General features: G+C 42.3%; 1 protein-coding gene across 1 annotated transcript; it reads left to right on the top strand.

Moving 5' to 3' along the window:
• si:dkey-88l16.3 (low-density lipoprotein receptor-related protein 2) lies at positions 1–25,053 on the top strand. Its single transcript, XM_036140708.1, has 53 exons — positions 1–73; positions 185–310; positions 489–692; positions 795–963; positions 1,489–1,657; positions 2,115–2,337; positions 2,483–2,602; positions 2,723–2,941; positions 3,095–3,403; positions 3,874–4,092; positions 4,635–4,778; positions 4,860–5,108; positions 5,204–5,422; positions 5,497–5,742; positions 6,545–6,715; positions 6,817–7,065; positions 7,149–7,361; positions 7,488–7,739; positions 7,818–8,030; positions 8,153–8,401; positions 8,480–8,683; positions 8,806–9,054; positions 9,156–9,362; positions 9,485–9,733; positions 9,831–10,010; positions 11,050–11,298; positions 11,390–11,605; positions 11,725–11,970; positions 12,284–12,454; positions 12,578–12,844; positions 12,925–13,140; positions 13,341–13,508; positions 13,648–13,767; positions 14,415–14,582; positions 14,664–14,879; positions 14,959–15,188; positions 15,256–15,385; positions 16,744–16,937; positions 17,045–17,231; positions 17,687–17,896; positions 17,984–18,167; positions 18,247–18,448; positions 19,321–19,485; positions 19,575–19,811; positions 19,902–20,126; positions 20,285–20,419; positions 20,571–20,772; positions 20,866–20,991; positions 21,296–21,403; positions 23,052–23,288; positions 24,191–24,494; positions 24,717–24,810; positions 24,929–25,053. Exons 2-53 carry the CDS (start codon positions 307–309, stop codon positions 24,977–24,979), a joined length of 10,188 nt encoding a protein of 3,395 aa, XP_035996601.1. The 5' UTR covers positions 1–73; positions 185–306; the 3' UTR covers positions 24,980–25,053.
• Positions 25,054–26,840: the final 1,787 nt, after the last annotated feature.

Below are 26,840 nucleotides of genomic sequence, written 5' to 3'. Positions count from 1 at the left end.
GATGAATATTGGGGAGTTCACTGCGTTTGTCCGCCTGGATACAAGCTCTCGCCTAACGGTGCCATCTGTGAAGGTGAGTGGGTCATGATACTCTGCATATCATTGAGCTCTGTGGCCTTTTTATTATAATTTATAAATTTTAACCTAATGCATTTGAGTCTTAAACCGCCTTTCTTATTGTTAGACTTGGATGAATGCGCTTCACCTTTTCCTCCGTGTGCGCATCACTGCACAAACGCCATTGGATCTTACCACTGCCACTGCAGAGAAGGGTTTAAACTCAACAGAGGTGCCACATGTCGAGCTATGGGTAAAGTTTTCCTTTTTTCCAAACTGAAGTTGTTTTTATTTATCTGTTTTTTTCTTTGTCAAAAAAATGCTGATCGTTTGGACAAACTGAACAAGTTGAATGTCTTGGAGCAGGTGGTGTCTTTTGTTGAGTCTTCTTTGGCTTAGCTGACTCGTACGCTGCTTTCTGAATTTGTCAGGTAATGCTACCCAACTGCTGATGGTACAAAGGAACACTTTGGGTCTCCTGAATGTAAAATCCCAGCAGTTCAGTACCATCAAGGCTTTGGTGTTTGATCCAGTTGCATCAGCGTATGATCTTACCAGGGGGTGGTACTACTGGGCCGACAATGGCGGCAGCATTTACAGAACTAATGGACGGAGTAGCTGGACGACATTTATGGGTGGGTGCATGTTCATTTTAAAGTTGTTTGTTTGGTACCACCTCTGTTGGGTTCTGTATGAAACTACCAAATAAAAGGGAAAATGTGCTTGTAATTAAACAGGACAACCAGGAATAAAAGGTCTAGCCTGTGATTGGCTAAATGGATACTTGTTCTGGACCAACCGGAAGACTGAATCGATCTATATGCAGTCAACTGATGGTAAAAGCTTCACAACTCTGCTGCACAAAAATGTCAGCCCAACAGAATTGGTGCTTCTACCCATTGAGAGGTGAGTACAAACTTATTAGAAAATTCAGTGTTGGGGCTGGACGATAATTCAATAACGATATATATCAATATTTATCAGTGATTTAAAAAAAGGTTCAAGAGAATAATTTCCTTTTGCATTCTAGCCATGTAGGTTAATATTGGTCATTACATCCTCCCAGCCAAACACACCCAGGAACTCATACCAAGCCCCGCCCCCTTCAAAGAGTTCAGAGGGCATGTTTTTTTTTTTTTTTTTTTTTTTTTTTTTTTTTTTTTTTTTTTTTTTCAAAAACATGCAGTTTTGGTAAAGTTGCTTCAATAAAGGGTTGAGTTTGAATTCAGTGTTCTGTATCTAAAAATAGGTTGCAATAAGGCTTAAAATCATCCAGGGCAGCACTTAAAATGTTTATAAATTTGTTAATTATCAATATTGGTCAATTAGATTTCTATTTAATTGATAGGCTTTTTTTCTTCTGTTTCGTCCAGCCCTTAGTGTTGGTTTTTACAATCATTAAACTAAACAAAAATTTTTCCACATCCTTAGTCTGATGTTCTGGATCAATGAAGGTCCGGGCGACAGAGTGACATTGGAGAAGTCCTGGATGGATGGATCCGACAGAAGCCCTCTTACGGTCCTCACTGCCCAGTCTGCCCACAGTCTCTCTGCTGACGTAGCTGCCGGGAGGCTCTACTGGATCAGTGACTCAAAGAGGGTGAGTTCTGATGGAAAGGACCACTGTGGCATGGTCAACATTTTAACTAGTTCAGATTTCTTTATTTAGTCCCATTTGGAAACATAGCTAAGATGAAAAATGCCCTGATTGGTTAATCTAAAGCTTGTTCACCTTTTACACTGACTTTTTTTTTCATTACCAAACATCCTTAAGTTTTGAATAAATCTTTTATTTTTTATGATCTATATAGCACCCTTGATGGGTAATAAAACTTTCTGACTTTGATTTCCCTTGACTACAATAACATCCTGGTGTTTTGGATGTGTGTTTTCTACAAGATTGGTTAACTATCATCTAGACCACCAGCGCTGTTTGTTGCTCTTCAGCTAAAGCGAAAGTTATTACTGAAGAAATTTGTGAAATGGAAGCACTTGCTAACCCAAGCATGCCTAAAATGTAACTTTTTTTTTTTTTTTTTTTTTTTTTTTCCCCCCAGTCTGTAGAGACGGTGAAGGTGGATGGGACTGGCCGTTACACCTTCACAGGATTCTTTAACAAGAGACCGGCTTTCAGCCTCGCTGTGTTTGAAAGCATGTTCTTCTGGACCGACGAAAAGGGACTGTGGCAGGCTCCCCAAGGTCAGACAAGTCCAAGGAAGTTCATCAGGAAAACTGACTCGCCTCTGCTGTCCGTCTACCATGAGCTCCAACAGCCAAAAGGTATTTGGTAGACTTGGTCTTACTTTCTTCTTCTTGGTACTGATGGAGAGACGCCGACTTGCAATAACCAATCATTGAGTTTTTTGTTTTGTCAACATCTAAATGGAGGATATTTTCTGCCCTGTTGGAAAAAATAAAATGCTAGGCTCATCTGCTTGTGCCAAGATATCGTGCCTTCTCTGCCAACTGACTAAAAACAACCCTGTTGGATTCACCTGCGCTTGTCCATATTTTAAAGTACTGCTGCCTGATGGGAAATGTGAATGTAAGTTTACAGTAACTTTAGTTTAAAAAATGCACCAATCATAATTTTATTTTGTCTCTGTGCCATTTTGGGGGCTGCATTTTTAGTGAATGGTTTAGTTATGCTGTTTTTTTCTTACAGATCCACGATTCTTATATGGCACGTTTGGAACAATCTGGTTGCTGGAGTTTAAAGGCAGAGAGTTCTCTGAAACGGAGCTGTTTTCCTCGGCTGAAGGAATCCTGTCTTTTGACGTCGACTGGTACAGAGACTGGCTGTACTGGACCAATGAAACTGGCCACATCCAACGCATCAGTCTTACTCTGGACAGGACAGAGTTCATACCAACACCTTTGCCAGGTTAGCGCAATGTATCCTCTGGGGTATCTTGTACCCTTTTTCCATTTAAATGCATTAACTTTTGTTGCATCGATGAAGCTATTTAAGAAATGTTTATTATTGTAATCCAGTGTATCTGAAGCATGGATGTAAAAACTGTATTTCACTTTCCAGTGTGTCAGCTGTCTGTGGAACAGAGGAGTGGCAACCTTTTCTGGGTGTCATGTGACCAGAACATCATTGGCACAAGCGCAGCCGGTAGTAATGCCCCACAGCAGCTGTACCGCACCACAAAGGAGATTAAAAGCTTCTACCTGGACTGGCTGAGGGGTGAGATGTTCTGGCTGGAGGAGGGTTGGCTCTTCAGCATGGGATTGACAGGAGAAAGGGCTAAGGAGCTGCTGCAGATGGCAGAAGGAGTCAGGGGAAGCGTCGCCTTTGACCTTAGAGCCAGCAGTCTCCTCTGGAACTCTAAAAGAGCAGGTAAGTAACAATCAGATGAGTTTTTGTATAAATGTCCAAATTACTTAAAGGCTGAGGCGTTTGGCAAGTTTTAGACCCTGAATGCAAAGTTCTCCCTTAAAGATTTTGCCTGGACTATTAAATGTATATCTGAATGCAGACTTTAGATTTCATCCCTGCAGGGATTTATTTAGGCACTGCCAGTCTTTAAAGAACTCTCTTGAAGTTTGAATTTGTTGTGAAATCTGTGTTTTACCCACGTAGAAAAGGCAAAATTGTGGTGTTACTGTGATTAATTTTTGTGAATGTTGAACTCTGGGGTACAAATTTATTTTATTTCTTTTTCTGCTGTTGTCTTGGCTCCAAGTAATTAGGACCATTTAGATTAATTCCTCTAATGTCCCAATAAGAATTGTTTCAGAGCATGGATGGCCTTTTGTGGTGCTAATCTGCTTTATTTTCTCTTACACATGCATGGTCATCTTTTCCAGGTCTGACTATGTTGAGTTTGTTGAAGGAAAAAAGCCACCTAGCAGGAAGAAGGTGGAACATCTCTGGCTCGGTCATGGCTGCCTTTGAGCCGTTCCTTTTAACGGTTTCAAACAATGTGATAACTCTGTGGGATCGTCGGGATGGGAACAAAATTCAGTCTGTTCCCGTGAAAGGTCCAGTGCTGAGTGCCATCGCTGCACTTGGGGAGATTCGAACAGGTCAGACACCATTCTGCTGTTACACGCTTTTACTTTGATGGCCATCAGTTTAAAAATGAGTCTTTAAAAAGTATCCCAGTATTCTCCCTTCAATTTAAACAGCAACTGTAAACCTAAGTAACCAATCTCTCATAAATTGTTTTTAATCTTTAGCCTTAAGTTAAGATTAAGTACCAACAATCAAAAAATGTCAACCAATTTATAAGGCAGATGTTTTCAATTTCTATACCGTTTGGTCAAGGTTATAAAAAGTCAGTTTATTTCAGTAAAATACAGGCATGGAGTCAGATTCAAAACAAATTTGTATATTAAAGTCCAGCCCTCTGCAGCAAAGAGGAGGGAGGTGCCGCTAAACAAAGATCAGAGACCTGAGTACTTTAGGTAAAGAAAATGAAATCAGAACCTTAGGCAGGAATAACTGGATAATGTATAGATGGAAATAATCATTTGTGCAAAAGAAACTTTGTATGCCTGACCTAAAGACTACATAGACAAATCATGAATACTCAACTCTTCCTTTGAGCGGTTCCATTTTTGTCCAGTGCCAGAAGCGCCAGCGTGCAACGCCCCGTCCTGGTTGTGCCGACAGTCATCGGTCTGCCTTCCACAAAACCTGCTCTGTGATGGCAAGAGGGACTGTCCTGATGGCGACGACGAGGAGTTCTGCATCATCTCTTGTCCTGAAGGTGGCTTCTGAATTTTCATAACCAACCCAGGGGGACTAAAAAGTTCTCACTAAACATTCTATTAACGCATTTTAATTTCAGAGGATTTCAAGTGTGAGGACAGAAGAAACTGTATACCCAGAAGCCTTTTGTGCGACGGCCGTGCGCACTGCCACGACGGCTCGGATGAGGTTGACTGCCCAACCGTGGCGGCTCCTGCGTCGCGGACAAACGTCCTGAAGTGTCGCAGCGGCTCAATGCTGTGTAAAGATGGCTCAGAGTGTGTCTTATACACTCATGTCTGTGATGGCGAGGCAGACTGTAAGGACGGATCTGACGAACTGGGATGTGGTATATTGAGCTTCTTTTTTTATTTTATTTTTTTAAAGCAACAATTTAAACAGCATAAAGTTCATTTTCATAAATTGTTTTTGCATTATTTTAAGATGCAGCGCAAGAACCCACAATTTCTCTGAAATCCAAAAAAGAGCTTCCCGTTACCAGACCTCCTGCCCTGACTCTGACAGCCTGCCTCAGCCCTTCTGTCCTCTGTCCTTCCTCTGCTGCATACATCTGCATCGCTCAGAGCCAGTTTTGCGACGGCCTTAAGGACTGTCCTGATGGCTTTGATGAAGAGGACTGCATGGACGCTTGTCCAACAAGAAGTAGGCACCAAATATTTACCCAATGCTTTCCTCAACGTCCAGTTCAAGCTGAAGTTCTCTGGGTTCTTTCGCAGGTGATTTTCTCTGTAAGGACCGACGGAGCTGCGTGTCAAAGCATTTAGTCTGCGATGGCCACTCTCACTGCCTTGATGGCTCAGATGAAGCAGACTGTCTGAACGTGGCTCAGAGTGCTGCTGGAAGTGGGGTAAAGTGTCGCTTTGGATCAAAACTCTGCAGAGATGGCGCGTCATGTGTGCTCCTGAGCCACATTTGTGATGGCGACAGGGACTGTAAAGATGGCTCTGATGAAGAAGGGTGTGGTGAGTAGATATCCTAGCAATCTAAGGGGGATTAAAGTGTTGGGTTTATGGATTTTAGGAAACAAACTTTCTACCAAAGTCCCCTGAAAATGTTGGCGAACCTTTTCGATGTAGGTTATCGTCACACGCGGATGGCATGAGTCTTCAGAATATGAATGTTCTTAAAAACCTGAACTGATCAGTTTTGTAAAAACAGTAGTTCATGCCAAAATATCTATGTATGATCTTGGTACATCTTTTAAAATGATTTAACTTTAAAACTGTGTTGGAGTTGCTGTCTAGAATGGCCTGTTGGAAAGCTTAAATATGTTGACACTGAACACAAGACTGGTATCTCTGTATGGAGATACAGAATGGAGGTAAAAAAAAAAAAAAAAAATTCTCCCATTGACTTACTGGATGTGAGTGGCACATTCTACAAGTCACCTGCTCTGTCAACACTTCATTGAGGTCCTTTACACTAGAAGCCAATGGATCAAAAGGTGGATTGCCTTCCTGCCCTCTGAATTAACGTTAGAATTTAACATGGTAAACGTTTTTTGAGATTGTACCTTGAATCGACTTTGATCATATTTAGAAAGATGTTCTGTCTTCATTGTACTTTTCTTTTTTCTACTTGATCCTAGTGGGCTCTTGAAATCTTTCAAGTATAATCACTTTAAGACAAACATTTCTCAGAATTCAAAATAAAGACAAATCACCAATATGAAGCAGCAAACTAGGATGAATTGAAACTGAGTTGCTTAGTACATTGACTAGAAGATATTTACACTTTTTTTTTTGTTCTTGGTTTAATTTCTAGACAACCCAGGGGTTACAGCCACCAATCCTCCCACCGTGCCTCCATGTACGAGCCCCTCAGTTCTGTGTCCAGGTTCTTCTATATGCATCAAACCAGCTCAGATGTGTGACGGGAAGAGGGACTGCCCTAATGGCTTTGATGAGAAATGTGTAAAAAGATGTTCCTCAGACGGTAAGTAAGGACTTTCCTTCCCTAAAATGGTGTGAGGGCAAAGAGAACTTCATGCAGCATGTGTTTATGCTTGTGAAAAAAATTCTTCTTTCCCTCCATAGCTGATTTCCGTTGCAAAGACCGTCGTCGCTGTATCCCAAAGAGCCAGGTTTGCGACGGGCGTTCCCAGTGCTACGACGGCTCAGACGAGCTCAACTGTCCAAGCGCAGCGGCTCCTGCAGCTCCAAATAAAGTCCTGAAATGTCGCCTTGGCTCCAAACCCTGTCGGGACGATCTGGGATGTGTCCTCCTGAGCCATTTTTGTGATGGAGAGAAGGACTGTCAAGATGGATCGGATGAAGAAGGATGTGGTACCTATTCAGAAACCTCCTATAATGTAAATGAGAAACAATAATGTATATTTCACTGCATTTTTTTTATTTTTTCCCTCTAGAAGATTCACAGAGTGGTGCTCTGGAAAATGAGCGCTTTGAATCTCCTGCACAGACTAAAGTAACTCAGCCTCCAACCCTGCCTCCATGTACCAGTCCTTCAGTCTTGTGCCCAGGATCATCGATGTGCATCAAACCGACACAGATGTGCGACGGAAAGAGAGACTGTCCTGATGGTTATGATGAGAAATGTGTGGAAAGGTGTCCCTCCGACTGTAAGTCATTTAAGGAGCTGTGTATCACTTCCAAAATCTCTTTAAAACAGTTTTAGGTGTTAACTGGGGAAATGCCTTCTAAAGCATTTTTTTCCCCCCACTTGTGAATTCTCTTACCCTCCATAGCCGATTTCCGCTGCAAAGACCGCCGGCGCTGCGTCCCTCCAAGCCAAGTGTGTGACGGGCGTTCCCAGTGCTACGACGGCTCAGACGAGCTCAATTGTCCAAGCGCAGCGGCCCCTGCAGCTCCTAATAATAAAGTCCTGAAATGTCGCCTTGGCTCCAAACCCTGTCGAGACGGTCTGGGATGTGTCCTCCTGAACCATTTTTGTGATGGAGACAAGGACTGTCGAGATGGATCGGATGAAGAAGGATGCGGTACCTATCCAGAAACCTCCTATAATGTAAATGAGAAACATTAATGTATATTTCACTGCATTTTTTTTTTCCCTCTAGAAGATTCACAGAGCGGTGCTGTGGAAAATGAGCGCTTTGAATCTCCTGCACAGACTAAAGTAACTCAGCCTCCAACCCTGCCTCCATGTACCAGTCCTTCAGTCTTGTGCCCGGGATCGTCGATGTGCATCAAACCGACACAGATGTGCGACGGAAAGAGAGACTGTCCTGATGGCTATGATGAGAAATGCGTGGAAACATGTCCCTCCAACTGTAAGTGATTAAAGGAGTTGTGTATCACTTCCAAAATCTCTTTAAAACAGTTTTAGGTGTTGACTGGGGAAATGCCTTCTAAAGCACGTTATTCTCCACTTGTGAATTCTTACCCTGCATAGCCGATTTCCGCTGCAAAGACCGCCGGCGCTGCGTCCCTCCAAGCCAAGTGTGTGACGGCCGCTCCCAGTGCTACGACGGCTCAGACGAGCTCAACTGTCCAAGCGCAGCGGCCCCTGCAGCTCCAAATAAAGTCCTGAAATGTCGCCTCGGCTCCAAACCCTGTCGAGACGGTCAGGCATGTGTCCTTCTGAGCCACTTCTGTGACGGAGACAAGGACTGTCGAGATGGATCGGACGAAGAAGGATGTGGTATGTATCCAGAAACCTTCCTCTGTACCAAATGTGGGAGAATCATGGCCTTGAGTTCAACTGTTTCTTTAAATCTAGAAGATGGACAGAGTGGTGCTGGTAGAACCGAGGGCTTTGAACCTTCTGCAGTACCTCGGCCTCCCACCACGCCCGCATGCACCAGCCCTTCAGTTCTGTGTCCAGGTTCACAGATATGCGTCAAACCAACACAGATGTGTGATGGAAGAAGGGACTGTCCTGATGGATCAGATGAGAAATGTATTGAAAGATGTCCCTCTGACTGTAAGTTGGTTAAGTTTGCTACACCCTTTTATCCTCGCTTAATTTTCCTTTTTTACATTACAACTGCAAACTTCTCTGTAATCACAGTTGCACTCAAGTGACTACTAGCTTACCTTTCTCAGCTGATTTCCGCTGCAAAGACCGTCGGCGCTGCGTCCCACAGGGCCAGGTCTGTGACGGCCGTTCTCAGTGCGCCGACGGCTCAGACGAGCTCAACTGTCCGAGCGCTGCAGCTCGCACGGCTCCGGCAGGAGTGCTGAAATGTCGCCTTGGCTCCAAACTTTGTCGCGACAGGACGGCGTGCGTTCTCCTGAGTCACGTTTGTGACGGAGAGACGGATTGCAGTGACGGATCAGATGAAGACGGATGTGGTATAAACCCAGACATTTTATTGAAATAATGAAGTAAATGTTGATGGATCATTACTTTTTTTTTCTCTTCTCTTTGGGAAAAACGTCTTTTTTTCCCCTAGAAGATGCAGAGAATGCTCCTGTTACTTCTACAAAAGAGAAGTTCTTGCCTGAAGTAACGCCGCCTCCCACTAGGCCTCCGTGCACCAGTCCATCAGTTCTGTGCCCAGGTTCATCTGTATGCATCCAACAAACACAGATGTGTGACGGCAAGAGAGACTGTCCTGATGGCTATGATGAGAAATGTGTAGAGAGATGTCCTTCTGAAGGTAAGTCTGGTTTAAAGATGTCTTTGCCTTTAAAAAAAATTATCTGTTTTTCAAGATTCAATAGTTCTGTGCTAAAAGGTATAAAGAAAAATGTAAATTGCTTCTCCATTTCTTTGCCGTAGGTGACTTTCGTTGCAAAGACCGTCGGCGCTGCGTCCCACAGAGTCAAGTGTGCGATGGCCGCTCTCAGTGCAACGACGGCTCCGATGAGGCGGACTGTCAAGGAGCAGCACTCCCTGCAGCTCCAAATAAAACCCTGAAATGCCGCTTTGGGTCCAAACTTTGTCGCGATGGCACGGCGTGTGTTCTCCTAAGTCACATCTGTGATGGGGAGACGGACTGTCAGGATGGATCAGATGAAGAAGAATGTGGTATTTATCCACTGTCCAACTTTTACTTTCAGTTATGTCTGATTTGGGATAAATATTCCAGCTTTAACCATCATTTTTCTCTCTCCTGCATCTCTAGACAATGAGAGCTTGAATCTGTCTCCCACAGCCACTAAAGTAACCGGGCCTCCATGCACCAGCCCTTCAGTTCTGTGTCCAGGTTCTTCTTTATGCATCAAACCAACCCAGGTGTGCGACGGAACAAGAGACTGCCCTGATGGATTTGATGAGAAATGTGTCCAAACATGTCCCTCTGACGGTAAGTTACTACAGTAAACTTTTCATTTTCTCTCAAATAGTTGCACATGATACAAAATGTAAAGATCTTGATGAAACAAAGAAGAAATTGAAAAACCTTGCTGTGAGGCAGTGGCTTGGCAGTTGGTATCTGGTGGTCAAGTCTTGATTCATGGGGCTTATTGAGCTCAGTATAAAACTGGAAGTCCTCTGCACCTGGTCCCACCATCTCCATATGCAATGTGTCCTGGGTTCTAAGATTTTTTTTTTTTTTTTTTTTTTTTTTTTGGGGGTGGGGTGGCTAGCATGTCCACCAACATCACTAATCTGTGCCACTTCCATTTGTGGCACTAATTCAGTATGTATCAGATTTTCATTGAAAGGGTCTGTTTGAACTGTCTTGTCGCATTTTATTCATTCACGTCACTCTCCTGGCCCCAACTACAAAACACTCATTGAACACTTCCAGAAACCATTACAATCACCATTACTTCCGCAAACATTGTACTGATTTGTGACGTCACCTTCTGTTATCGGTGCACATGGGTCGCTTTGCAGTCTTGAACCGTTCAGACTGCAGTATGATGGCGGTCACATTTAATACCAGTATGAACAGCCACCTCAAATTTTAGCCATTTGATGTGTGAAGGGAAACGTCTAAATTTTGGATGACTGTCCATTGCGCTGAAGTGTCAAACTACAGTACTTGAGGGCTGAAGAGCCAATATTGGTGTCTGAGTGATTGCACCCAACTAAAGGTGGAGTTTTGTACACAAAGCCAAAGGTTTTAATACCAGACTCCTTGAGGGGGGGTCCACTTTGTGCAGCTTGCAGTTGCAGGTAGGAAAATCTTAAATGTTGCCATGTACTGAACACCTTAGTTTCCAGCCTTGGAGTCTTTGGACTATGTCCTGGGATGGGGTCATGTATGGGTTCTATACATCTATATTCTCTCTTTAGAGCCCTAGATTAGTGACCAGAGAGACGGCAGCTTCTGTGGCTGCAGAAACTCAAATGTGGGAGATATTTGGAGAGACTTGATTGTTCCCTTTACTCCACAGCAGACTTCCGTTGCAAGGATCGGCGGCGCTGCATCCCTAAAAGTAAAGTCTGTGACGGGCATTCGCAGTGCGCCGACGGCTCCGATGAGGTTGACTGTCCAAACGCAGAGGTGGCTCCCGAAACTCCAAAAGTCCTGAAATGTCGCTATGGCTCCAGACCTTGTCGGGATCAGACGGGTTGCATCTTTCTGAGCCACGTTTGTGATGGAGAGGCAGACTGCCGGGACGGATCAGATGAAGAAGGATGTGGCAAGTATTATCCAGAGGCTGGTTTTACGATACAGACATGTCAAATTATTGTCATAAATCTGTTTGTACGTTACACTTCTGTGTGCTACAGAGACTGATGCCAAGACTTCTGTGGGAAGTGAATACATGAACGAATCTCCTGAACCCGTCAAACCATTTAGTCAGCCTACCACACCACCATGCACCAGCCCTTCAGTTCTATGTCCAGGCTCCTCAATTTGCATTAAGCCAACACAGATCTGTGATGGGAGGAGAGACTGTCCTGATGGGTTTGATGAGAAATGTGTGAGAAGATGTCGCTCAGGCAGTAAGTGGATAATTGCAATGTAATTAAAGGGGTTTTGTTACTCCCTTAAAGCTGTATTTGGAGTTAAAACCTGATCTGATGGGTTTTAATTTCCCCCCCCCCCCCCCCCCCCCGCGCAGATTTCCGCTGCAAAGACCGTCGGCGCTGCATCCCAAAGAGCCAGGTCTGCGATGGCCGCTCTCAGTGCCACGACGGCTCAGACGAGGTCAACTGTCGGGCTGTAGAGCATCCACCAGCTCAGACAAACGCCCTGAAATGTCGTATGGGGTCCAGAATGTGTCGCGACGGGACTGAATGTGTCCTCTTCAGCCACGTCTGCGATGGCGAGAGAGACTGTGGGGATGGTTCCGATGAAGAAGGTTGTGGTGAGTCTGGCAAAGTCTGTTTGATGGTAGATAAAAGTGCAAACTATGGGGTAGAAATTCTGCAATAAGCAAATTCTGCAGTCACTTGTTAAATTGGGCCCAGACAACAATTGAGGTAGTTTCCCAAAGATGTTTTTTGTCTTTAAGTATTTAATTCAATTTTATTTATATAGTGCCAAATCATGAAACATGTCATCTCAAGGCACTTTACAAAATCAAGTTCAATCATATTATACAGATTTAAAAACTGCAGTTACTAAGGTATTGAGGTTTCTCAGAATCAATCGCAAGTTTTGTTTTCTACTTCCTTTAGATGCTGCAGAAACCACTGAATCGTCATCTCCAAACAACCCGTTCTGCAGTTTTCCTTCAGTTTTGTGCCCTGACTCGAATGTCTGCATCAACCCGTCTCAGTTGTGCGACGGGATCAGAGACTGCCCTGATGGATCTGATGAGAACTGTGTGCACAAGTGTGCCGACAAGAGTGGGTTTACGGCTCCCTTTTTTTTTTTTCTTTTTTTTTTTTTTTTTTTTTTTTTTTTTTTTTTTTTTTTTTGGTCTAAGCCCTTTTCCTATGCATATACTCAAAACTTGTTTTGTTTTTCAGCTGACTTTCTCTGCAAGGATCGCAGGAGCTGTGTGTCTAGGAGTCTGGTTTGTGACGGGCGCTCCCACTGCTACGATGGATCAGATGAGGCTGACTGTCCAACCGTGACTGCTCCACCGTTCCAGCGCAATCAATTGAAATGCCGCATGGGCTCCAGGCCATGCAACGACGGCAAAGAGTGCGTTTTATTCAGCCACGTGTGTGATGGAGAAATAGACTGTATGGATGGGTCTGATGAGGAAGGATGCCAAGAGACTTGCAAAGAAGGTTGGTTAGCTCAACTTTTGCCAGATCTAAAGTTGGAATCGGATTCTAGGTGGTAACTATTAATCGTGCAACAACTTTAGGAGAGTTTCAGTGCGCCCACGGGAAGATGTGCATCCCAGAGGCTGAGGTTTGCGACGGCAAGCTGCAATGTCGAGATCACTCTGACGAAGTGGATTGCTGGCATCGAACACAGAGTTGCGAGCATCGCTGTGCTGACGGCAAGCGTTGCATCCCAAAGAAGTTCCTCTGCGATGGAGAGCCAGACTGCCTGGACGGAACGGACGAACTGAACTGCGGTAACATTTCACTTTTTATTTATTTATTTATTTTTTTTTCTTTAAATGATCTTAGATGGCTCTTGTTTATAATTAAGCTAAAAGCTGTAAGGTCAAACGCAAAAGTAAAAAGCAACCTTTCTTTATCATAGGCCCTACCCTGCACAATTCCACCAGTTTACTGTTTTTAACCCTTTTATTTTATTTTTTTTTACTTTCAGATGCTGCTCCAACTGATGTTCCCGTTGACACATCGGCTTGCATCACTCCCTCAGTTCTGTGCCCGGGCTCATCGCTGTGCATCTCGCCATATCAGCTTTGTGATGGCAAAAGAGATTGTCCAGATGGATTTGATGAAATGGAATGCATAGTTAAATGTGAAAACCCAGGCAAGTCCGTAACAAGCGTTATGTAAACCGCAGTTCTGCAACCAGCCTCTGGCATGCAGGAATTTCAGAACCCTTTTTTCTTGGGGAGGGAGACGGCATACACTGGTTCCCTGACCATTTGTTCTTGTTTGAATATTAGATGACTTCCTGTGCAAAGACCAGAGGAAGTGCATCCCAAAGATTCGAGTGTGTGATGGGCGTGCCCACTGTCCAGATGGATCAGATGAGAAGCAGTGTCACTCAGGACTTCCTGCCACCTGTAAGAAATATTGCTGTACAGTAACGATGAGTAAAAGTATGTCTACTTAAAAAAAAAGCTGGTTTAATGTGCATCTTACTGAAGTAGCATATCACTGAAAATTATAAATCCAAGCCCCAATTTAAGTAAGTTTATTTTGTGGGGTGGGGGGGGAATTATGCCATTTCAGGTTTTACTTCAGAACTAATTTATTTTAAATGGCAGACAAAGATTTGGTTGCATTTATCTTTTAGGATGTATTGGTGGTGTCAACAAGTTTAGCACTTGTAATCTAAGAACTTTAGTTCCACGTCTGAGGTTGTGCTACTGCAAAACAAATTCTTGTAAGGCTTTTGCACATTTCAACCAGAGAATGTCTGCGGCATGTCTGGTACTATACCCAATTATAATTCCTTTTTTTTTTTTTCTCCTTTCATCCAACCATCTAAACTAGTTGTCTCAAACAGATTTGCTTGTGGTTTACATGCTTCTTATAAGTGGCAACACTCTACACAATGCCCCAACCAACTACTATGCAACCCATTTTGAAAAAAATTAACTCTACTTTTCATTGGCTTTCATGGGAACATTGGTGTTTTTTGTAGATTCAAAGAAAAGGTACAGAATTATTCTCTCATCTAATAGAACTGTACTTTTCTCTTTTAAAGCCTCCCTTAACACGCCAAACAAGAAGCCCGGACCTCTAAAGTGCCGCACAGGTTTCAAGATGTGTAAAAACGGCCTGCAGTGCATCATGTACAGCCATGTTTGCGACGGCGAGCGGGACTGCCTGGATGGGTCTGATGAGGAGGGATGTGAGAAGCGATGCAAGCCAGGTTAGTTTGGTCAACCTTTTGGAGAAACAAGACTGCTTTTTCAGTGTATCCATGTTTATCTTTTTATTACCTACTGAACAGGACAGTTCCAGTGTTCCCATGGGAGTAAATGCATCCAACAAGAGCAGGTATGTGACGGACAGATGGACTGTCAGGACCGCTCAGACGAAATGGACTGCTCAAAACCCAGCGAAGGCTGCGAACACCTGTGTGACAATAAGACCCGCTGCGTCCCAAAAACCTTCCTTTGTGATGGAGACAGGGACTGTGCTGATGGGTCAGATGAAGACAAATGTGGTGTGTGAATTTTAACTCGTCTGTGTTCGGTTGCTGCACAGATTTGCAGACATCAGTTGATATTGTTCCCTCATTGCAGGTTTGGTAGCCTGTGCGTCAGACCAGTATCGTTGCGAGAGCGGCCAGTGCATTTCTGAGGCGTTTAAATGCGACGGCTATCCCGACTGCCGTGACCACTCGGATGAAGCGGGCTGTGCGAAAGCCCCGCGTTGCCCGGCGCAGCTCCGGTGTTCGCACAGCCATGAATGCCTTCAGAAAGAGTGGCTCTGTGATGGAGAAGAGGACTGCAAAGATGGCTCGGACGAGAAGGTGAGGACACCAATGGGTCCCGAGTGCAAATGCTGAACGTTATGTAATTTTAACTCTCTTCATCCAGAACTGCGACAACCTTCCAACAAAATGCAGGAAGTACCAGTTTCAATGCAGAGATGGAAGTGTGTGTATTCCTCAGTCGTGGAGGTGTGACGGGAAGGAGGACTGCGACAATGGAGTGGATGAAGACAAATGTGAGCATCTCTGAATTGAGCAGATACCACATGTTTAAGGGAACAAAATAATTCAATTCAATTTTATTTATATGGCGCCAATTCATGAAACATGTCATCTCAAGGCACTTTAGAAAGTCAAAATCAATCATATTATACAGATTGAAGCAATCTACTGGTTCCCTTATATAGGAGATTTTTGACCAAAGTCCCGACAAGCAGCATTCACTCCTGAAAGAGCGTAGAGCCACAGGGAGAGTCGTCTGCATAGTCCATGGCTTTGCAGCAATCCCTCATACTGAGCAAGCATGAAGCAACAGTGGAAAGAAAAACCACCCATTAGCAGGAAGGAAAAACCTCCAGCAGAACCGGGCTCAGTGTGAACGGTCATCTGCCTCGACCCACTGGGGGTTACAGAAGACAGAGCAGAGACAAAACAAGAGAGACAAACAAGCACAGAAATAAGGGGAAGACTAAATGGAACTGCCTTGTTGGGGGGGGGGGGGGGGGGGGGTGATCTAGTAGCATCTTGAGCCACCTTTTTAGCTCAAACATCTTCCACTCCTTCTGATCATTGTGGAGCTTTTTTTTTTTTCTTGTAGAGAAAGTAGTTTATTGCCTTTCACAGACATAAGTGTCAAAGCATTGCTCAGGGAATGAGTGAAATAACTAAATGAGTTTCTAGTGGGCAATAAAAACATAGAACTTGTATAAATATTCACCAAAGCTTTTTTTTTTTATATATAAACAGTTAATTACTTTTAAGAGTACACACAGTACTCTTATGGCTGCACTAAACAATTTCAGAAAGACTGTTTGGACTTTCAATGGGTCATTGCAACACCTTTTTTAACGTCGTCTTGATGCTGCGGAGGAAAAAAATCTCTTGCTAATGACCTAATTTTGGTCGCATATCAGCTTTTGGGCAGAAGGCCTCACATTTCACCCTAGAAAAGTCCAGTGGCTGCATACAAAGCACCTCAGACCAAAGTGCTTAAATGTAGCAGGATGCTTGTTAATGAGAAAGTTTCATCTCTGACTCAAAAGGCTTTCAGATCTTTTGTTAACAGAACATCTGTAGACTCTAAACTAAAGCCAAAATGTCTCCCTCCTTGGTAGTGGTCAAAATATCAGCAGTTCTGGCTTGCAGATTTTTTTTTTTTTTTTTTTTTTTGTTCCGTGTAATCTACATGCTTCAGGTTGCCTAGTAATTTTAGAACCTGGTTAACAGTTAGAAGGCCTTTATTTATCATAGCATTAAAAAATAAAATCTGTTCAAATTTTTCTCATGTAATTCTGTAATCCAGAATTGCCCCTTATTTTATTTTTTTATTTTTTTTTTTGTGGAAGAAAAATCAGTAAACCACCTGTTTTTCCAGGTACCCAAAGGAAATGCCCCTACCACCTTTATCAGTGTGGCAGCAGAGAATGTGTGGACACCAGGCTGGTGTGTAATGGCGTCACCAACTGTGTTGATGGCTCAGATGAAGGTGTGGGATGTGCACAACGCAACTGCTCAGGTGCTTCCGCTCCTGCCTGTGACCACAGCTGTGTCAGCACCCCCATTGGACCGGTCAGTAATTAACTGTTGGTCTGAACCTTTTTTTTTTTTTTTTTAAATGGTCAAAGCAGCAGCACTAATGGACTTTCTTGGTGCTCTGTTTCTTTTTCCTACATTAGAGGTGTTACTGCGGTGTGGGTTTCAGGCTGCACTCCAGCTCCAAGTCCTGTGTGGACGTCGATGAGTGCACTTCAACACCAGCTGCTTCATGCAAACACATTTGCCAGAACACCCGCGGGTCCTACAGTTGTCGCTGCCACCCTGGCTTCTACCTCGAGCCAGATAACAAAAGCTGCAAGACCAAAGGTGCTGTTAAATCAGAGCAAATCTCTACTTTAGATCTGTCTTATAGAAATTGTTTATGAAACATATAATTTGACTGCACATCTCTGTTGAAAGCATTAGGTAAGATTTACACGTTTTCAAAATGTAACTAAAGCCAGTCATCAGTTTGCATTATACAAAATTTTGGGGGGAAAATTGGAACCAAATGTTGTTGTTTTTTAAGGATGTTTAAAGATCCCCAGTCAAAATATAAGCATCTGTAGGCAGTTTCATAAAATAAATTTTAAGAGAACCAAATGCAATGTCGCTGAGGTCCAGATTTCCATCTTTTAGCAAAGTTTGTTGGCATTTTTCTAACTGTATACATTTTTTTTTTACTAGCAAAAACCTGCTTGTCTGAGCGTCTACAACCCTGTAAAACTATTGTTTTGCCCTAAATGTTGTTTGCTAGTAAAACCTGATTTTTGAATTTGTAGATGAGCCTCTGCTGTTGGCGTCAGTGCAGTCTGAAATGTTGCTCCTTGGAGTCCACAGTGGAACGTTGCAGCTCCTCTCCTCTGCCGACCGGCCCATCTCTACTCTGGATTATCACTGGGCGGAGCAGAGGGTTTACTGGCTGAGCCCGGACCACCTGAGCATCCGCTGGGCTGACGTGAAAACTAAAAACAAAGGGACCCTGACCAAGGGTAGCTCTGGCTTTATGACCCTCATTGTCATGTACACCAAAAATCTCAATTTATTAAAAGCATAAACTTTATTTTTTTATTTTGAAGGTGTAAAGTCTGACTCTATCGCAGTGGACTGGGTTGGTAAAAATCTGTACTGGGTGGACGGACTGGTTGGGCAGATTCTGGCGATAAAGCTCAGCAGCTCATTGGTGAAATCTCAGAACTACACTGTGGTTCTTAGTGAAAACCTGGAGCAGCTAAGCTCACTGGTCCTGATACCAGACAGGGGGTAAGCTCGTTCAGCCCGGCTGGAAAAAAGGTTTTGGCAGAAAGCAAAGGTTTCAACGCTGTATAATTGCTGTTGGCAGGCTGATGCTGTGGTCTGAGATTGGCAGCATCCCTCAGATCGAGCAGGCTGGGATGGACGGTTCCCAGAGGAAAGTGCTGGTGAGCCAGGACTTGAGCTGGCCGGTCAGTCTGGCCTACGACTTCCTGGATGGGCGGGTGTACTGGGCTGACGAGAAGCTGCGCTGCATAGGCTCGGCCTCGCTGGATGGAGACAACATAAAGGTGAGTGCAAAGCATTATCCCGGTATGCAAAGCAAGTGGCTTGCATATCGGGATTAGTTTGTCTACCCCACAAAATCTCAAGTTAATTCAGCTTTGTGGTTGAGCTTTTCTACAGTTTATCATGTCACAAAAGAAATTAAGTTTCATAAGGCAATGTAGATTAAAACTGGTGCATGATTTTGAAGTAGGGATTGCTTAATTTTGACATTAAAACGCATTTTGGTGCCTTTTTAACTTGTTTTTGAATTCCCATCAACTTTATCAAGCTTCTTATCACTGAAGAGGAGCTTCCCCACATCATGGGTTTTATTATTGGTGTTTAGGGTGATTGCATGTTTTTGTTCCACATTATTTTTAATGTCTGCCTAAAGGTTCTGGTTTGGTCTCATTTGACCTCTGCATCAGAGTCTGCATGCTCCTATTTACAGATGGTGACTAAAACCAAAAAGCATTAGATATGCACAGTGCTGAAGTTTGCAAAGCTTGGCATATTTTATTTATTTACATTTGCTGTATTTTATAACCTAAACTCCTTTAATTGTGTGCAGGACTTTGTCCCTGAGTTGTATGCGTTTCTCTTTTTAGTCTTTGTGATTTTTGTTCACTTAAAGAAATCTAAAGCCTTCACATGACATTAGTATTTGTACAGGGATTAACATTAAATTAGATGTGTACTCATTGAGTACACACAATGGGTGAAGGCTGCTGACTCTCTTTAAAGATAGAAAAATCAAAAGCATGTATTCTCATACAGTTGCATAAAATGCAATGTGTGGTTATAATAAAGTCCTTGGGGTGATTATGTAAGGAATGTGCTATATATTCCACTTTAATGCTATGAGTAATGTTTCTAACATGCCTTTTTTCACTAGATCCTCCAGTTGACTGAAACTCCGAGCCCTTTTTCTGTGGCCGTTTTCAACGACCGCGTGTTCTGGTCCGACACAAAGAGAAGAACTGTTCGTTCAGCTGACAAAAACACTGGCAAGGATCAAAAGGTCCTCCTTAAGAGACCTGGGCAGCCGTTTGGACTAAAAGTGAGTCTGTCCCCTGATTGTTGCCTTCTTTGTGAAAAGGGTGTCATGTGTTCATGTAATTGATCCAATGGTTTTTGCTTTCTCTTTAGCTGATGCACGCCATCTCCCAGCCAGCCGTGTCGAGCCCCTGCGATCATCTCCGCTGCTCCCATCTCTGCCTTTTGTCTCCAGCACCACCAGGAATATCAAGAGCCGGAACTCCAGCAGTAAATGCTGCGGTGTGTCGGTGCCCGAAGGGGCTGCTGCTGTCTCAGGATAAAATCACCTGCGTCCTTCCTAAAGAGTCGTCTTTCATCCTGCTTCTGTCCAGTAACAAAATGTCTCAGGTAAAATTTAAAATCCTACAAAAAGAATCTCTGGATTTTTTTTTTTATTCTTTAATCAAAGTTTAGTGATAATACTCCTTTTGTTTCTAGATATATCTGCGCTCTATGCACCGCGATGGCGTTCCACTGAAAAAAATGCCCAACGGCAAAGATTTTAATCTCCCAGGACTAGCTGAGGCCATGAGTCTGGACCTTTCCGTCCCAAAGCTTTCTGTGTTTGTTGCTTATTTAAGACGTGGAACCGTGGATGTGCTAAAGTTCAACTCCGGAGCAAAACCAGAGCTTTCACCTGCTGGGCAAATCTTGAAGCTAAAGGTATGAATATCGTTCCAGGGAATTGTCTTCTGTTAATTACTTGACCGTTAAAGGCAGTGTGTTTTTGTTTAAAATTTAAACGTAGCCATTCATGTTCAATTATTAAACGGGCTGCTTAGACGTCTAACTTCCATCTTTATATGCTCCCATCCTACAAGGATGATTCAGTAACGGCTCTGGCAGTGGACTGGGTGACTTCCAATCTGTACTGGAGCAGCATGGAGAGGCCTGACATACACGTGACGTCGCGTCTCAATGACTACGTCACCTCTCTGCAACAAGGACCTCTGACTGTAAAGCTTCATAGCTCTTAGCTAGCTCAGCTGTGCAAAGATAACTATGCAAAACCCTTGGCTTTGTGCCTTTTTAAACCGTGCTACCTTCATTACTGCTAATGTGACACTTTTATATGTATTTTGAGTCTATTCTTTGTATTTTTCTCAGGGAGTTGCATCCATCAGCGTCCACCCTCCTTCAGGTAGGCTCTGCTACTCTGCCATAGTGGTAATAGGTTCAATGAGCCAGACGGAGATCCACTGTGCATGGATGGACGGCCGTAACAAAGTGGTGATCTGGAGGAAGTCGAGCATCCCCATCTCCATGGTCTTTGCCAATGATGGAACCAGAATCTATTGGGCTGACAGTGGTAAGATGTTTTTTAATGTATCAATTATTCACCTGCCTGTTGCTCCTGTATCATCTAACTTTTTTTTTTTTTTTTTTTTTTTTTTTTCCTCAGGCGAAGGAGTAATAGGATCTATTGGAGTGGATGGATCGAAGTACAAGGAGTACAAGACGGGACCTCATCTGCTTGTGTCTTTTACACGAATTGAGAACCTTCTCCTTTGGGTCACCTTGGACAAAGGTAAGGGGGGGAAAAAACCATGGCTTCTGTTACATATGATGCTTGTAATGAAATGTTGCCTCTTGAATGATTCAGATTTGATCCTAAGAGTGAAAACTATTTAGTGATTTGCCCTGAAGAGACATACATTCTAGTAAGGGCTTCTAGTCTCTGGATGTGTTTCTCCTCCTCATGCAGCAGGTGGCATTACAGACAAACTCCAAATTTTATGGACAGTATTTAAAAAAAAAAAACTTTCTAAACGTTTTGCATTGTTTTTGTTTAAAATCTTTTAAGTTGAGTGCAGTGTTTTTAATTTGTGCAGATGTCAGCAAATTGTGGTTCAGTGATGGATTCCAGCCCAAACAGTTGTGGTTCCAGACGAAGATCAGGGTAGCTGAAATCAGATCCTACAACAATGAAACCCAATCTGGTAAGTATAACATAATGGTATTCAAAAATGGGCAGCAGCAAACATGGAGGTTTAATCGAATTCTTAAAGTTAGGCTTGCAAATGTTCAAAACATGTGGATTAAATCAGACTTTTGATATCAGTATTGCATTGCTGCATTCAATCACACTTGGATACATCCTGCTTTTATTTTTTTAGGCTGTACAAAAAGCTCAACTGTTTTGAAATATCTCATTGCTAATTTGTTTTGTGACATTATACTGTGTTCCAATTAATCTTGCATTGACTAGCTTAGCTTTTTTCCCTACATCTGAAACTTTAACGGCATTTGGGTTAAGAGTTTAAACTGCTTTATGTGGCATTTCCCTGCTGCTGTCTGAGCACCACAAGAGAATATAGACTTTGTCGTTTTTGAAGAACGACACAAGTTTCTTATTCTTAAAGATTGCCATAGAAATATCATGGATAAACTTGAACAAAGACTAGTTCAGAACTAGTGTATAGAAAGGGCATAAATGCATGACTGAAAGCAAAACTTGAGTTTTAAGCATAAAATCACTGTTAAAGGGGGAAAAAACTGCAATTGCTAGAGGGCTGCAGTTTAACCATTTTCTGGAGCTTTGCATCACCATACAAGTCGAAGAGAAATGGCTTTGGGCTTTACAATCCTTAACTACTAGAGAAACAGATAAAACCTGCTTATCTTGAAGGTTCCCTTTTAGCCTTTTTAGGTACAATTAAACAGTTATTTGAGCTGCTCTAAACCTTTGTAGTTTTCATGATTGGCAGTTAAGACCTTACTCTCGGCAGGCAATAAACTGATATGCTTTTGATGCCTTTGTGTGCATTTCATATAGATTTTAGTAACGGACGCTAAAACTTGAGTAGCGTCCGTTAAGCTATGCAATGTAGTGAAAATTTGGGTTAACCGATTCTCCTAATGCTGTTCTGTCCTGAGAATCATTCTTTTGCTGTGGCTTGTCAAATTGTGCCTTCAGAAATTCTTGGCATAACTTGACATGTTTAGCATTACATCGCCTAGTGCTATAGCTTGTCAGGGTGTAGCTAGCTTGGCACAAGCAGGCAGTCAATCACAACGCAGGAATTTGTACAGGCTTCATGCAGGGTTTTTTTCTCACAAATGTTTGGGTGTAGGGAAGTGGGGTGTTATTGGACACTGTAACTAGGATGAAAAGGTTTACTTGGTTTCAGTTTGAGCTGAATAGATGGAGCTGTGATGTGATGCCTGCCAGAGCCAGGCCTTGGTAAATTGAGAAGCCCAGTCATCTGTCTGCAAAACTTGAAACATGCTGTGGCAAATGGTGCTATAATAAACTAAATGCCAATATATGGGTCTCCTTGTGTTCATGGTAGCTACATACTTGTAAGGAGCCTTGAATATGAAAACATTTTTGGCAAAACTAGAGTTCCTGATGAGATGTATTCCTTAAATACGTTGCTAGTTTTACAGATATTAGGAAAACTGCTTAAAAGCTTTCAAATGTCTGCATATCTAATTGTGGAAGCACAAAATAAGCATCAAAGCATCCTCTGTAAATGGTGTTGCATTAAATACTGAATTATTTAAAGCTTTTTGTATCAAAACTTGAACTCCAGACTACTTGTATTACATTTTTTGTAACTGAAAATCTACAATTGTTTCTTTCAGGAGACAATCTTTGCTCGGACAGCAATGGTGGATGTGTCCACTTCTGTCTGCCCTATCCAGGAGGGAGGACTTGTAAGTGTGCGCGGGGATTTTATGGTGCTAATGACACTTCCTGTGTCCCGCTTCCCTCCTGCCCCTCTGGTGAGGAATCCTGTTGGGATGGCAGCAAGTGTATCAGCAGCAACAAGTTTTGTGACGGCCATGCAGATTGTCAGGACCAGTCAGATGAACGGGACTGTAAGTTTATTTAAAATGGACCTAAACATCAAATTTGTAAGGCACCAAGAAAACAATTCTCAATACTACACTGATGGACCGGAAACATTTAAAAATGTAATCAGTAAAATTATGTCTACATTTCATGCCCATTTTACACTTGATGGGTGTAGGAGTTCAAATATTGTGGTGATGCAATGTTTGAAAAAGTGCTCAATTATACTTGAACTGTTCCGTGACTTGACCAAAAATCTGGTAGCATTCTAACACTTTCTGCTCCAGTTATGAGCTGCATTGTTACTTTATGCCCCTTTTAGTCATCATTAATGCTATACATGTTGGATGGGAGAAGTTAAATATGGAGATGCCAGCTGCAAATATGCATTTGGCTCACACTGAGGGGGGGAAAAAACATAAGTATGATAAAACCATAGAAAAAAGTGTGGAGTCTGCCCTTATCAGATCATTTAATGCAATTTGGAGTTGGCAAACATTTTACTAACAGACAGAAATATTAAACCATGGCAAAGTGGTAGTACGAGTGACTCCCATGTATGGAGGCTTAAGTCCTCAACACGGCCATTCCTGTGGCCCTTTGCCACCCCCCCCCCCCCCCCCCCCCAATTCTCTCAACCCTGTTTCCGCTTTCAAATAAAATTCATTAGTGGCAAAAAAGAAATATTGAATCCCAGTAAAACGACAGTTTCTTAGATGGGGTAGGGTACCATTCATTTTCTTGTTGGGATAAATAGTTGAAAATTCAGTCTCAAATAAAAATTCAAAAGATGCAGCACGAGGATATAAGGGGAGATTTGAGCAAATAAATTTGAAAGCTTTCCTGAACTGCTGATTACCTAATGCTGCTATAGTCTTAAATCTATTCATTAAGCCTTTTATTTTATTATTTTATTTTTTTTTTTTAGGTCCAGGTTCTGCCTCATTAGGGAGTAAAGTTGGTGGTGGCCAATCCTCGCAGTCTTCCCTTCACCAACCTGACACGCAGAACTCCATTTTGCCTAATAAAGACTTGGCGTCGTGCGACCTCCAGCGTTGCAATGGCCACGGCAGCTGCATCACAGAGGGAGAAGTCGCTCGCTGCCGGTGTCTACCCGGTTACAAGGGAGAGTTCTGTCAGGATCAGCAAACACAAAGCCACCCGGTTATCATCCTGGTGTCCTTCTGCCTGATCTCTGCCGTTATCCTGGCTGTGTTTGTCTTCGCTAAAAGGTAACGACTGGGTGTCGTCGCTTAGCCTTAACATTATAAACACAAAAAAATCCTGCCAGAAAGTATTTATGCTGCAGCTTGTCACCAATGACACTTTATGATGTCCTCACTTTGAAAAGACTGCAATGCAAAAGAGTTAAAATTCTCTGGGTGCAACTCTTCAAAGTCCTCATAAGCTTTTAAACTGACAGAAAAATGTGACTCCTTGCTTTGTTTGAACAGGAAAGGATGGGAGCACTTCAGAAGCAGATCTCCAGATAAAGAGAACCTTATGGCCCACATGGTTCTTCCTAGTGAACAGGACTCTGACTCTGAGGTAAAAAAAAAAAACAAAGGCATTTACTCAGAAATATGGCATTACTGTTATTTTTACATGAATATCTTAGCCTTATTTAAATTGGCAGCTTATGTCTTAATGGATCTAATCTTTGCAGGAGCTGGAATCCCCTGCAGATGTGAAGAGTCCCCTGCAAACATTCAAGTGACAAATGCAGCTGAAATAAAAGCTTTTACTGTCTAAATTGTCTATTTAATAAAAAAATATGAACCAATACAATACTGGTTTTATTTAATAAAGAAAACTACCATGAAATCTGCAGCTGGTCATATGATTGCAGTTTTGTGTAAACGGTGTTAAACGAGGGCAAAGATTAAATGTAGGACTCAGAACATTTTAACCAGTCATTTAACAAATAAAAAATTAATATTCTAGATCTGAAATTTTAATATTTAACCTCAACTAGCTGTGAACTAAATAACCTTATGAGGCTTGTTTCCTCTTGTCTAGTTTTTGTTTTGTTTTTTTAACTAATGTTTCTGGTGACAGTGTAATTTGATGCAGAGTTTCAATCTTCCTGAATTCTAAATGAGCTCTTGATGAAATTCAGAAGAAAAACCACGCTAGCCTCAAACACTTTTTGTGTAAAGCAAAACCAGTTTAAAATTTATGGGTGACCTCTTCCCCTTTCTGTTTAGAGCTTGTTGCTCACCATAGTTTCTTTGGGAGTTTAGGTCTAGTAGGTGCGTCTGCAGAAGGGGGTTGGTGCCATCTAAGTGTGACACGATTGGCTGAGCAGGTCACTACTGGTGCTTTGTTCAAAGCCTGATCAAACAAAAGGAAGTGTTTATTTGTCAAACATTTTGAAGTAGCCACACCAAGCGGCAATCATTTATTGGGTTTTGTTTTTTCCAGCAGCCTTTTGTGGGTATTTTGGACCTCATCAGTAAACTGCTCCAGCTGTCTTGGGTTTAAGAGGTGCCTTTTTTTTTTTTTTTTTCAGATTTGTGTTTCAGCTCCAAACATGACCTCTGACACTACGCTTGGTGCATGTTGTTACATTTGATTGTACCCTGCACAGATTCAACACTTGTCTCGGTGGTCTTTCATATGCATTATCCATTTTAATAAGATGTGTGCAGAACTTAACTGAGCAATAAACCTTTCTGCTCAACATAAATGTACAATAATTATGTACAGTGTGACACGCTGGCAAACTACATGGGAGGTTACCTTGAGGTGCCAGTACAGAAATTTCACAAAACCGTTGAAGAAAAATCAGTTATTAATGGTAAACATCTCACTGAAAGTTCTGCACAGATCCATGTTGGAGTGCTCTTATGTCTTCAGGACACATTGTGGTGCTAGATTCTCGCTATGTATTTTTTTTTTTTTTTTTTTTTTACTACAAGAAACATCACCCCATAGAAATTCCTCCATCTTTCTCCCCCAGCCAAAGATGCCTACAACTATAAAGAAGTCATGTCTCCAAATAAAGAATTTTACTGCTCAGTGCTTGAGTACTTTGATTTATTTGATTTAACAAAGTGCAAAGTTTAGTTCAGTCACTTTTACACTAAATCTAGATATTTTGGACAGTTTTTCCTCATTTGATGTCATGAAAGATCTCTCTGGAAAGACATTGCTCACTGCAAATGCCTACTTTCTATTGCCTTTAAAAAGCCACTAAGCTACCATATACAGTATCTAAATTACAATATGACTACGGTTTCCAAAGCTATGTTTAGGTTGAGTATTGGATTTTGATTTACAAGCAACAAGATGTCTACTAAACTATTGTGATGAGTGCCAAAACACTTTTTAAACATCAGCATATTCACCATTATATGCTAATATACCTTAAAACATTGATACTTATGTAGAATTTACTTAATCCCCCCCTAAACATGAACAATTTGTTTTCTTTAAGGCCCACGTCTTAAACTGAGAATTGTTAGCACGACGATGTATAGTTTTGCGCAATATAAGTTTTCCTCTTTGAGCATTTTCATGTTAAACCAGCTTCTCTGTATAATACAAACCGATAGCATTTTAAGAATAATTCTGAA

This window comes from Fundulus heteroclitus, chromosome 8 (assembly GCF_011125445.2).
Source record: "Fundulus heteroclitus isolate FHET01 chromosome 8, MU-UCD_Fhet_4.1, whole genome shotgun sequence".
Lineage (NCBI taxonomy): Eukaryota > Metazoa > Chordata > Actinopteri > Cyprinodontiformes > Fundulidae > Fundulus > Fundulus heteroclitus.
Note: the sequence above shows the minus strand (reverse complement) of the source record. Positions and strands in the feature narration are given on the sequence as shown.

Bases quoted from the DNA above. Each gene is read 5' to 3' on its own strand.
- si:dkey-88l16.3 (XM_036140708.1), top strand. The intron at 9,734-9,830 runs GTATTTATCCAC...CTGCATCTCTAG, and splicing joins ATCAGATGAAGAAGAATGTG to ACAATGAGAGCTTGAATCTG. The intron at 20,420-20,570 runs GTAAAGCTTCAT...TATTTTTCTCAG, and splicing joins TGCAACAAGGACCTCTGACT to GGAGTTGCATCCATCAGCGT.